The following is a 13,286-nucleotide window of genomic DNA, read 5'->3' on the forward strand; positions in this document are numbered from 1 at the left end:
GGACTAATCAACCTATCTCATATTATAATTTTTCCAATATAATGTTTTCATTTTCAGAGAGCATCCTTTAGAATATCGGTTCACCTACCAAATATGCCAATTTACGTGGCACTTGAATATTATAGATGCTTTCTAATCTTAAGTATTGCGAAAAGAAATCAAGGTCCACAAATGAAAAGTATAATAGATCATTGAATCAATGCACATCAAAAGAAAAATTGTACATACACCACCATCACATATATGACACGTATTCTTACAAATATGTACATCCTAAGAGCTTGAATCGCTATCAAGAGAAGTCAAGATCATGAACCTCCTAACTTTGATGAAACCCTTACTATACTTCTTAGCATGTAAAGAAATGTTTTTAAGACATAAGTATAGGTACACAAGGAGGCAGCCATATTCTAAAAATAAAAGAAAAGCTGCTAGGATTGTGTCGCGTGAAACAATCCATAGAGTCACAAGTCTTGACATTAAGTTGTCCCCATCATAAGAAAACCGCTACTTCATTGTAGATGGATATTCTTTCCTATTCATAATATCGGATCCATGATTTGAAGGGTTCCCCTCAGAAGATCTTGACCGTTGGGTATTGGCTCCTGCCCTGCAATATAACATCTTCCTAACAATATATTTATAACTATTGTAACCAACATATTCTTAAGCGATATTGTGCTCTAGTCACGAGAGTTCCAATCTCATAAAAGCTCCTAAGAATTAATTATCTTATAGTTTTAAAATTATAAGTTAGCTGCAGAATATTTGTTGTCGTCTAATGAAACGTGAAAAAAAATAACAATCTCAAACGGTTACATAGAATAGATGTGTGTGGTCACAGAGCAAGTAACGTTAACATATAACTGTTATTCCGAAATTCAAAGGGAGTTTGACTGCACAAGACTAAGAAGCGAGTGGTGGCGGTGGCGGTGGCGGTGGCGGTTTGTTGAACACATGCCCAACAAACAATGACTAGATAAAGAAAGAAGGAAGAATATATGTAATGTATATATACCCTTTCCTAAGAATATATGTAATGTGTATATACCCTTTGGTGATCGGAATGAACATGGTCATTCATTCCTTGTACATATCTTAATCGTAACATGTTGGAAGCAAATAAAATGTCTTGTTAAGTGAGTTGCACACGGAGAAAGAATAGTATTTTAAGCACATTAGTTAGAGCAACATGTATTTGCATTGAAATTGAGAGAGTAATTGTCGTATATGGTCGGACGCTTATGGAATTTGAGTTATTCTCCAGTGAATAAATTTTATATATGAGAATGTTACTATCAAATTGCAATATAGAATAAATGTGCATAGAGCCAAGCAAGGTAAAATACAAGGCGAAAAAGGCATAAGTTGGCCTTCCGAGAAAATGGGCTAGACCAGGGGGTAAAGAATAGGTCAAGGTAAAAAAAATTAAAGCCTTTTTTTTCTTTTTTTCCTTAAGTCAGCTCGCAAGCAGACGAACAAGACTAAGACTCTGCTCTCAAAAAATTCACCCACCCGACATGTTTTTACCGTCTTCTCCTTATCCTCATCCCAACCAACAAACTTATTCCTTTTGCTGTATATAAAAATAGCGCACAGTCGCACACATTAAACCAAGCGGCAGCCTTTCCCTTTCCATAATACACAAAATTCATTCATTCTTGTAAGTCCTCAGTCCACTCTTTTACCCGCCTGCGTTTCCACACGTGTGAGACCATGGAAGGTAATTTTTTCAAATTTAATTATATTATTTGCCATCACTTATATCAGCGTTGGCTTATTTCGCTTTCACTATGCTACAGCTGGGCTTCCCACCCAGACCGCGTGGATTTAAAAAAGGGGTTTTTATTTATTTGTTTTGGAATTGGTCAAATTTAAGTGGACAGCGCGCGTGTATTATTTTTACTAAAAGAAGCTAGGGTTTTTCTTAAGGGGGGTTATTTAATATGTGGTGGTCAATGTAGCATGGTGGAGGTGGGCTTAATAATAGGTTAATCATTCCTCCGGGAAAGGCGACGACTCCTTTACGACCTCATCATCGTCATCATCATGCCATAACTAGTTACTTACTTTCATCTTTTAGAGCATTGCCTTTTGGCTCTAGTGGTGGGAAATACAATTATCTATATATCTAGACAGAAATATATTCCATTTCGTGACTACAGTGAGAGAAGAGGACTGTGAGGAAAGAAACAAATAGCACATATATTCTATAGAGCTCGTTTCGTTTCGTTTCCACTCCATTTCATCTCGTTGGGGAAGTTTTAACAGCTTCTGCTGCTGCTGTTGCTGCTGCTGCTTCTGTTTTTGAAGTTTTTTTGTTTTTTTGTTTGGTTTTCTGTCGGGCAATAATGATGTATTGATTCCTGATCTGGGGTTCCACTTTGGGAAGGATTTTACCATTTTGATCTTGTTTCTGTTGGGTATTAGAGTGAGATTTTTTGGCAGTAGGGAAGGAGGAGAGTCTTATCATAGTCTTAGTCTTAGTCTTTGTCTTTGTTTTTGTCTCTGTCTCTGTGTCTGATATTGAAATTGGTTCAGTTGGAGTGAGAGTGTAGATGTTTTGACATGATCTGAATTTTGAGCAGGCACGGATTGAGGGAAGCCATCAAAGTAGAGGACGGAGTACAGGGCGGTGGCCCCGTGCGTAACCGACCTTTTACTTTTTTTTTTTGCCTTTTCTTTTTGGTTTTATCCACAAAACCCTTTTACAGGCTTGGAGGGATTTCGGAATCCTGATAATCAAAATTAGTGGCTTGTCTGTTGCCAACCTCAGATTTATTTCCATTGAGGATTGGCAAGGGTATACCTGTTCAGATTTTCTGCACACCCACAACCAGGAAAATAGTATTCACTTTCTTTACCTAGATAATTGATCTGGATTGCTGGAAGACTGTAAGCCGTTCAAGATGCGGGAGGCCCAGGCCTGCCGCTGGCCATTATTGACCGAATCCTAAAGCTGCAAAGGACCAGAAGAATCGGCTTTAGTGTAACAAGTGTCTGCGGCACATCGATCTAAAGTAGGAAATCTAGGAAATAGAAATCATTTCGGATAGCTAGGAGGAGGAAAGTAAGAGAATTCTTCCTACAGCTCTGCTTTCTTGTATCTTACTCTCTCTCGTGAGCTGATTTAGCTTTCCGAGCGCAGTATCGAAGTTCGAACTCCGCCGAAGCTGATCTTGAGGAGAAACTTGTGAAAATAATGTCCACTATGACTGGTGAGGCGAGCTTTTCATCTGGAAATAACAACATGCTATCTACAGGAGGAGTTGCATCAAACCCTACCCAGTCGGTCCCAGTGAAGAGAAAAAGGAACCTTCCAGGCACTCCAGGTAATTATCCGTGCGCGCCCTCGTTTTGTAAAATTTTCGAAAATATTTAACCCCGAAGTTTCAGGCTATCTATACATTTATGTAAAGATTTGAACGGCGGCTGTTTATTTGCAGACCCAGAAGCCGAAGTTGTAGCTTTGTCGCCCAAGACATTGATGGCAACAAACAGATTCGTGTGCGAAATCTGCAACAAGGGGTTCCAGCGCGACCAAAACCTGCAACTTCACAGGCGAGGGCATAATCTGCCATGGAAGCTGCGGCAAAGAACTAGCAAGGAGATAAAGAAGAGAGTGTACATATGCCCCGAGACATCGTGCGTGCACCATGATCCATCCAGGGCACTCGGCGACCTTACCGGAATCAAAAAGCACTACTGTCGGAAACACGGCGAAAAGAAATGGAAGTGCGATAAGTGTTCGAAGCGATACGCTGTCCAATCCGACTGGAAAGCCCATTCCAAAACCTGCGGCACCCGAGAGTACAGATGCGACTGCGGAACTCTATTCTCAAGGTAAGCATTTTTTGTCTTCCGACGAAATCTCTGCCGTCATTCTCTATATTGTCTGTTAGCAATATCATTCATAGATCAGAAACAATGAACTTTGTTTACAGACTGTTTTTTTAAAAGTAGTTTGCCTCGGCACAGTTCATAAAATGGCGAAGCAGAAAAAAAAAGCAACCAAAAGAACATTTTGATGAACAGCTTCATGTCAATAGTAATTATTTTCAAAATTCCTTGGCACTGACATCCAGTGACCTTCCATTAGCTAATAACCTGCTGTCGACCTCGTGAGTGTCTGTCGTATTTCTTTCAAAATTAAATCCTAAGTTCTATCGAGTGAGCGAATGATAAAACTAGATCCATATGGTTGCCGACATCGCTGTTTATGCCTTCTTTTAACTGAAGTTGGTAAAATTATGCCACCCAGAAGTTTTTCACGTTCACAGCTGCCAACCCATGTGTAAACAAACTACTTCAATAACATTTAGGTTTGTATCAGCATTTATTGATTCATTCAATGTGCAACAGTGTTTATGTGTTTGTCAATGCACGATCGGCTTCATTTGCGCTTATAAATTTACTTATTGTTTTGTATTTAAATTGAATGACTTGCGAGCTATAAAAAATCAGGGTCAGTGGTTCTAAATTTGGACATGGAGATTCTTTCAGAGTAATTAGGGGAGATCCTCAATTTGTGCATTTTCTCTGTGAACAGGAGAGACAGCTTCATCACCCACAGGGCTTTCTGTGACGCCTTGGCCGAAGAAAGCGCAAGAATTTCTGGTGGAATAACTACAGAAGGTGGCCAAATACATAATCCTTTAGCCGTTGGGCAGGGAGGAACAGTTGCTGCAATGCCTCATGTAATGGGGGCTCCTCCTTCGCCTGGAAGAAGTAATATGTCGAGACTTGGAGTAGCCACTGCATTAGAGGCCCAATATAATCCATCATTCTTTAGACAATCGTTCGGTAACAATGCAGTATCATCTGGGGAGATGAACTCGAGGCCTGGGCTGTCGTTGTGGTTAGGACAAGGTCCAGGAGATCAACAGGCCACTAGAGGGGGCAATATGAATCCAATGGAGGTGGCAGCTTCTGGGTTTTTCGCTCAGCCGCCCAAAAACATGTTTGGGTCTTCAGATTATGATGAGTCTCAAGGGCCAAAGCCTTTATCTGCTTTGTTGCCAATGCCGCCTTCTAATTCTGGAAGCCTCTATCCCAATCTCTTCGCATCAGCCCCCATGAATGCAACTCCTTCCAATCTACAGCAGGGTGGAAATAGTGAAAACTATGGAGGATCAGGAATCACCAACTGGAATGACAGAAGCACCGCTAGTGCTCGGCTTTCCTTATCAACTTCCTCTGGATTGATGAGTAGCTCATCTTCTGGTAATAATAATGTGAATGACGGCGGGAATCTCAATACCAGTTCTATGAACTACAGTAGTCAACAGCATGGGCACAGCGCCCAGATGTCTGCAACTGCCTTGCTCCAGAAAGCTGCACAAATGGGTGCAACTTCTAGCAGTTCTTCCTTGCTCAGAGGATTCGGCATGCCTGGATCAAATTCTACTTCAGTGGGTCTGGGATTGTCATGGCAAGGAACACCTCAAGACCACCAGAGACCCCAAGGAGCGGTTCCAATGAATAATACTAGCTTGCAGGGGTCTCAGAATTTGAACCCCTTTATGAAAGGGACAATGGATCATCATCATCATGTAACCGAAGGTGGTTCCAACTTCCAACGCACCCAGTCATTCAGTGGCAGCACCAGGTCATCAGAGAATGTGGGCCTTCACGATCTGATGAATTCTTTGTCTGGGGATGGCAGTGGACTCACTACTGCGGGCAGCTTGAATGCCATGCAGTCTGCTTTTGGGGCAAGCATGGGAGATTGTGGGACCTTCTCACCCATGAATATGATTCCTGCTAGAGCCAATATGAATCCTGTTAAGGAAAATCTTGAACAATCTCTCCAAAGAAGCTCACAAGAGATGATGATGATACAAGGAGGAATGGGTATGGGTAATCCTGCTAGGAACGAAGATGGGTCGGCAGATGGATTGACCAGAGATTTTCTAGGCGTTGGTGGAGTCCAAGTTGGAGGAATACATGGAAGGACTTTCTCCCAGCGGGATCATGACCTTGCAGCCACTTTCACTTCACTAAGTTCAGGAATAAACATCACCTCATTTAATAACCACAGAGCTTAAAGATCGCAGTCATTTCCTATCAATCATGTCCATTAACCTGTAAGATCGTGGGATGCCGCCGTATCCATTTAATTTTTCTGATCGACTTCACATGGAAACCACTGATTCAGAAGCAGAACCAGCAGCATTGCTCACCCCAACTCTCAGATTTCAACAGATTATCATTCAATGTGGGGTAAGTTCTGTATGATTATCAAGAATTGTTTAAAAAGTTTACACATTCAATCTCTGAAGTAGCATTTACAATGCAACATAGATAGTTGGAAAAAAAAAAAAAAAATTGTTGTCTGCTTTCTAATAAAAATCCTTATTGATTAGACCTCTAATTTCTCACCTTTTTAAGGTAGATTCTATATCTTTGAACTGACCTCTAATTGAGACCTCGACCTCGACTTCGAAGCGTCTGTGAATTGATTCAACCGATGGATTTAAGGAAAACCATACCAATTTATCAACTTAAGCACTGTGCCAGGCAATGGTACAAAACAGCGTGCAGGTTTTTCGTAGAGTTGCTTTCTCTGCTAATCGAACAGGCTTGAGAATCGATTTGTCATCCGTCTCCCAGAGATTCTATCTTTCGTACCCAACGTTGACGTTAATCAAATAGCCTAACATAGACTTTAAAAAGCCTAAGTGAGTGACTAGGATAAATCTTCTTCCTGTTACTGTGATAATATTCGGATACGCTTCCCTAGTTCTGTCTCTCGACAGTATGCTTCACGTGAGCATTCCATCGACCGAAACGCCAAAGCATTAGTAACTGTGTAAGCGAGGTCTATGGAATCCAATATTAGAAAACTATGCCCTCTAGCTGTGTTAGGATAAACGTTTACCGCGTTTACGAGGGCTCCTAAAAGCCAAAAAAAGTGCTTCCGTGCTGAGAAAACCATTATAACCAGAGAAAAACCATTATAGCGATCTGAAAGCTCTGAACTACAGTATATACACAGTAGTATCGCGTGCAAGCTATCCTTCATCTTTAATAATTTCGATTCACTTGCAGATTTGGACCAGAAGATCTTAGCCGAATACTCTGCAATATGGATTAACCCGCCCCCAAAAGGGTACGAATATATTGCACTCGATAACATCCTACCATTTATAATCCGTGAAAGCTCTCTGGTTTGAAATTTGAATCGACATGATTTTCGATTCAGAAATCCACAACTTCCACGTGTTTGACGGAATCATTCAACTTTCTCGTTTGGAGAGACGGTACATCTCTGTTCCTTGCTCAAACTATTCAGGTAGCTTTCGAGAAGGCTGGCTCAAGTACAATAATTCATTACAGTTGTGAAATGGACATTGAGAGACCTGTAACAACATTTTACCCCTCTCCTCCCTCGTCACTCTGTGACTTGTCGTTTTCATAGACCTATTTAATTATTCTTGGTTAATACAACAAGAAAAAGCGAAGGAAATTTTTAGGAATCCACGATGAACAGAGATATTCATCTAGGTCTAAATCCTGCACAGTTTAAACTTCAGCCTTCTTTCATTAGAGCTTCACTCAAGCTATATAAAATAAATCCACGCAATTTTATCGAGTAGAAATATCTCCATTCCTTTTGGATGGTATTCACATCTGTAGGCAGAAAAACCCAACAGTAGTGTTGTAGAAAAAAACCCAACAGTGGGTGTTGATTTTAATTATTGTTTTTTTTTTTTATATTGAAAATTATATATTACACTCTATTCTAATAGCATATATCTTAATTGGCTGTATTGTGTATTGTATCTAAACAGTAGTTAATTGTAATTTTACTTTGCATGTTTCGATTTTAACATGATAAACATGGATCTATTTGACCTTTTATTTTCTTGCATGATAAAAACAATTAAAAAATAGAAAAATTGTTTATAGAAGTATTTCTAATATTCAAGTTATATTATAAATAAATATTAAAAATTAGTCATTAGAAATTTTTTATTTTAATTATTATATAATATTTAATATTTATTAAAAACAATAATATAAAGTTAAAATGTTTTAAAAAATTACGGATTAATTTTATTAGGTCTTGTCTATTAAGAATAAAATATATTAAAATAATCATCACAAATTTGAATTTTTAGATATAATAAAATGATTTACATTCTTTTTTTATAATATATATACTAATATTATAATACTGTATTTCTTATCAAATATAATCCTTCTACAAATGTATATAAAATTATTAATCTCTATTATTCATTTTTTTTGTGTGTATATTTTGTAGTTTTTTATTGTGTACCTTCTCAAAGTTTTACTTCTTTGATTGTGAGATAGTCTTTAATACCTTTTGCATAATAATTGATTGCTTTCCCTATTGTGAACAACCATAATAGATTCAATAGATAAATTTAGGTCATATCAAATATTATTCTCTACTATCCCTTTTGTAGTCTTTGAGGGTCATCTTCTCAAATCTTTACTTCTTGAATTATGAAATAGTCTTTAACACATTTCTTAGAATAGTTTATTTTGTTCCTACAATAGATTCAATACATAAAATTAGATCCTATCAAGTACATTCATAAAAACTACCAAATAATAATTTTATTCCATTTCTAAATCATAGTCATTGATTAATAGCATCCCTCCCAATCTAATATTCTAATTAGACTCCTTATTTCATCATTTATTTTTTGTGATATTATTTGACCTCTTTTTTTCTTCTACATATATTTTATTTAAAAAATTTAATATATTCTTCTATCATGTATATGAAACACTTTGAATTTAATTTCATAACACTATTAAAGATCATAGAGATCTATGAAACACTATCCTCATTCTTAGTTTATGTAGGATAAAAATATTTATTGTCTACACTTTATTAATCACAACCACAATATAAAACTTTATTCTATCAGTGTCCTTTCTTTAGTTTATGGTATGTTTTTTCTCCTCCCATTTGTAGTTCCTCTTCTCAAGCTATGTTAGAGATACAAGGGTGTCATAGAAAAGTGTGTTTGAATAGTGTGACTTGTCATTTTTTAAGAAATAATATTATTTTAAATAATTAGAATAAAATGAATTATTTTTCCACAATCCATGATAGCTAATGTTTTTATTATAATTAGAATGTCTAGAAAGAAGAATATAAAAGAATATAAAATTGAGTTCTTCGCTATTCTTTTCTAGTTTCCTAATTATGTGAGTGATTTATATTTCAAAATATTTGTTGTTTTCCCTTAGATTAGACTTGAATTTAAGATTGAGTTGTAATAATATTTTATCATTAAGAGTGGGTGTTATATAAAACCCACAATCAATCAATCAAAAAATAATTTCTATAATAATATAATGACTTAATAAAAAGATTAGATAATAATATAAATATAAATTTTATACATATATAATATTTATAAATTATACATAAAAATGATATCATAAAATATTTATACAATGAAGTGCTTGAATTTTTAATAAAAAAATTGTATTCTTTGTTGCATAATATTTACAATAAGATTTATAGTGGTGCATGATAAAGGAAAAAAATAACATTATTGTATTATTTTGATACTATAATATTTATTTTTTTTTGGTAGGTAATAGGCCGAAGCCGATAAGATGTACATACCCTACCCCGTTTTGGGGTTTGAACTTGTGACCTCTCTTTTAAGAGCACAAGTTATCCACCACTAGGCCAACTCAGGTTGTACCATTTTGATACTATAATATTAATTTTAATAAAAAATAAATATTTGTAATAGGTTTGAGTTAATATATAATTTTGTTATAATTTATCACAATATCTTATATAGATTTATAGGAAGAATGTGAACATTTATTTTCTATATTCTATTTTTTATTAAATATTGTTTTATTTTATATTTCAAAGAAGTAATTTTTTCTTTTATGTCTCTAGTTTTATATTATAAACAATATAATTGTTTTGTAAAATTATTCAATTATATTTACACCCAATGATAATAGATGATAATTTAAATTTTCGTTGTTATATTGTGTAAGACATTATTATGTTTTTAATATTTTCTATATCATTAACTCTTGAGATATAGTGTCATACTTGTTTGGCTTTAACATTGCAATGCTAAATAGAAATAATATTAGACATGGATAGATAAACTTTTAACTCAAAAAAAGTTCGTAAAAAATATATGTCATTTTCTTTGAAAGAATTGCTTTTCTTATTATGGATTATACAAATTTTAAATAATTTATAGTTTTCAGTAGCAATGAAATATAAACATCTAAATTGTTTTGATTTTTATATACTCAAATCTTTTAAATTATAAGTGAATTATAAGATTTAATAAAATTACTGTTTATATTATTTAATGCCAATTTAATTTATTTTTAACATCATTATAAAATTTATAAAATATATTATTTGAGACTATGAATGCTGATTCTTGTTTTAGAATATAATATTTTTGTTCCATCCAAATAAAACTATTAAAATATGAAGTATATTACAACTCCGTTTTATAAAAAGCAATAGCCTCATTTCAAACTTATTTTAATCTTCATAAAAAAAAATATAAGATTTAATATGACTAATATTGCTATTAAATAGGTAAGCTCAATAATACTGAGAAATTTAACTCTCTTAGCCCTTGTATCAAGGGCTTATAAAACGGTAGTGTAATAACCACAATTAATCCCTTAGGATTGCACAAATATATATATGTATTGAATCAAGTGAAACTTTGAATCTTGAATTTCAAATATATGTGAGCTAATTATCAATAGTACAGTTTTTTTTATTTTTTAAGTTAGGCTGAAATACATTATGGGTTAATATTTTGTAATGCATTGATTTCATTTTAGCAAAACTATCTGTAGTTGCAAAGAGGATCAGAAAATGTTAGTATCAGTTATCCTTTGTCGATTACTAAACAATAAAGCCATTAGAAAATTTGTCGGATATGTTGTCAAAATTTGATTGATATGATGTTGTGTGTTCAGTTGTTAATATGATCTCAAAATATAAAATTGACACATGCTTATTGATATGTATTCATTGTAAATTTGAGCTTTATGATTCTAGCTTAAAAATTAACTTTCCAATACTTTAGTTTTACCTGTGACCATAGTGATGACAGATTCACACAATTTGAGCTAAAATGTGGAAATATTTTTCTCTTGTTAATAATGTGCTCCATTGGCATAAGGGTTGAGTATTCCAGAATTGGAAGATTAAATGGACAACGGTTTAGATTTGGAGAAAACGTTTTAGTATTGCCTCTCTCAAACCAGAATACAATAGCATGTATAATTGCATAGAAATATGGGATTTGTTTGCTTGCTCTCCAAATTTCTAAAAAAAACTAATCTAATTTTATAATCTTCTGGTTGGCACTAGTAGGTAGAAAACCAACTAAAGAAGAGCATGGAATTATGGGATTTGTTTGTTTGATTTCCAAATTTCTGTAGTAAACCTCTTTAAATTTTCTCCCTTCTCCACATTTTATCCACTTCGATCAGTTGTATTGCAGTTCTACAAAATTTAACATTAGTATAGTTGCTTTTTCATTAATCTTAGCATGATCCTCACGCTATACCATCGTGTATTTTCTTTGATACTGCCAGTGAACCCATTTTCCATTAGCATTTTTTTATCTTCAGAAACATCCATTTGGAAAAAGTGTTCTTGGATCAGACATTCATGTCTTGGACAGTCATTTTGTTTTCTTCCAACCTTCAACTCAGTTGGTGCTCATGGCTATTGTATAAACTGTCCATCTGTATTTTCAGTATTGAACTCTGATTTCACTACCAATTAGTTATATTTTGCGTTTTGTTGAGAACCCAAATTGAGTACGGGGATTTACTTCTATATTGGCACTTCAACATAATAATCCATAGAAATATGACATGATAATTTGGCACATCTTTGTGAGGAATTTAAAGTTGTTTACAGATGGCTGTAAAACAGAACATAAAATTGTTGCCAAACAACAATTCTCAGAGGTTGACAACGCTTTGAATGATAGTTAACTTCCTTTATCTAAGTGAAGAATGGAGCACCATCTTTTTTAATAAATGCTTCTCAATTACTTATTGGTGGTTACTTTTTCTCCCATCATTAGCAGATGTTCTCCATTGGCAACTTTTTTATGTTGAGCTACAGGTTTGTTTTCCTATTTAAAACCTTTATCAAAATCAAATGTAATCTGGATATTGATGGATTTAGTTTTACACAATGGAATATATGGTTTGACTTTTGTGCTACTGCTTTTTAGATTGTTCACACGTAAGCAGACAATTGTAGTACCTTATATGGAAAACTTTGATTGCTTATGCATCAGAGCCTGCTATTGACAAGAAACACGATAATTATCTGACTCAGACTATTTGTTTGATTGAACTTTGCATTTAAATCCACTGCCCATATAGTTTATTTGACATTTGAAGCTTATTGATGCGATATAAGATTCAATTCTTAACATTATTTTCTCTGTTTCTTTCTGTTCTGTGCATGTGTTATCATCAGTGGTTTCTCCATGGGTGGTCAAGCTACAGCACCTGCTTAAAGACCATTATTCGGGCTTCAGAATGGATAGAGATGCAGACAATCTCCCATTGTCTAGATCATTCTTTACTTCTCACTGGCGGCTTCCCCAAGTGTAAATTACGCAGCTAGCTTTTAAACAGTATACTAGTTTAGCATACAATCTCAAGTGGGTTGAAAGGACATTGTAAACAAGAGAGAATCTTGGAGGTGGACATAGGTTGAGATTAGAAGTTGGTCAAGTACATATCCACTTGCTTTCGGTTTACTTTATGCGACATGAAAAGATAAGATTGCCGTTCAGTAACTCATGATAGTTCGAAGGGACTTGATATTGATGGGATTAGTGTTACTGTAAGAAAGCACATTTCATTTGACACGTTGCTGCTATCATTGTAAACATTCCTGGTAATATAGCAATTGGCTTGATTACCATTTCTTTCTGTAAATAGACAAAACTAGACACCACAATTTTCTAAATCAATCTGAATGGAGGCCGATTGTGTAGGGTCCTCCTAGATGTCGGTTTTCAATAGCAACAAAATTATTTCGCTTAGAAAGATGGAAAAGATATTACGCAGGTAACAAATAACATTCCATTAAAATAACTCTCTTACCGGGTTGCTTTTTACTAAAGAATACATGAGCACTGTAAGATTGTATTTATAGAATTTCTGTTCATCTTCTCGTCTCACATAAGGATGCCGCATGGACAATACAGTTGAAATGATATTTGAATGAACTTAAAACATAGCGCTGCCAAAGGGTTTTA

General features: G+C 34.8%; 1 protein-coding gene across 1 annotated transcript; it reads left to right on the forward strand.

Moving 5' to 3' along the window:
- Nucleotides 1–2,059: 2,059 nt before the first annotated feature.
- On the forward strand, nucleotides 2,060–13,074 carry LOC131044481 (zinc finger protein BALDIBIS). Its single transcript, XM_057977809.2, has 4 exons — nucleotides 2,060–3,332; nucleotides 3,447–3,843; nucleotides 4,550–6,222; nucleotides 12,497–13,074. The coding sequence occupies exons 1-3, from the start codon at nucleotides 3,203–3,205 to the stop codon at nucleotides 6,045–6,047; spliced, it is 2,025 nt and encodes a 674-aa protein (XP_057833792.2). The 5' UTR covers nucleotides 2,060–3,202; the 3' UTR covers nucleotides 6,048–6,222; nucleotides 12,497–13,074.
- The last annotated feature ends 212 nt before the right edge of the window (nucleotides 13,075–13,286 follow it).

This window comes from Cryptomeria japonica, chromosome 7 (genome assembly GCF_030272615.1).
Source record: "Cryptomeria japonica chromosome 7, Sugi_1.0, whole genome shotgun sequence".
Classification (NCBI taxonomy): domain Eukaryota; kingdom Viridiplantae; phylum Streptophyta; class Pinopsida; order Cupressales; family Cupressaceae; genus Cryptomeria; species Cryptomeria japonica.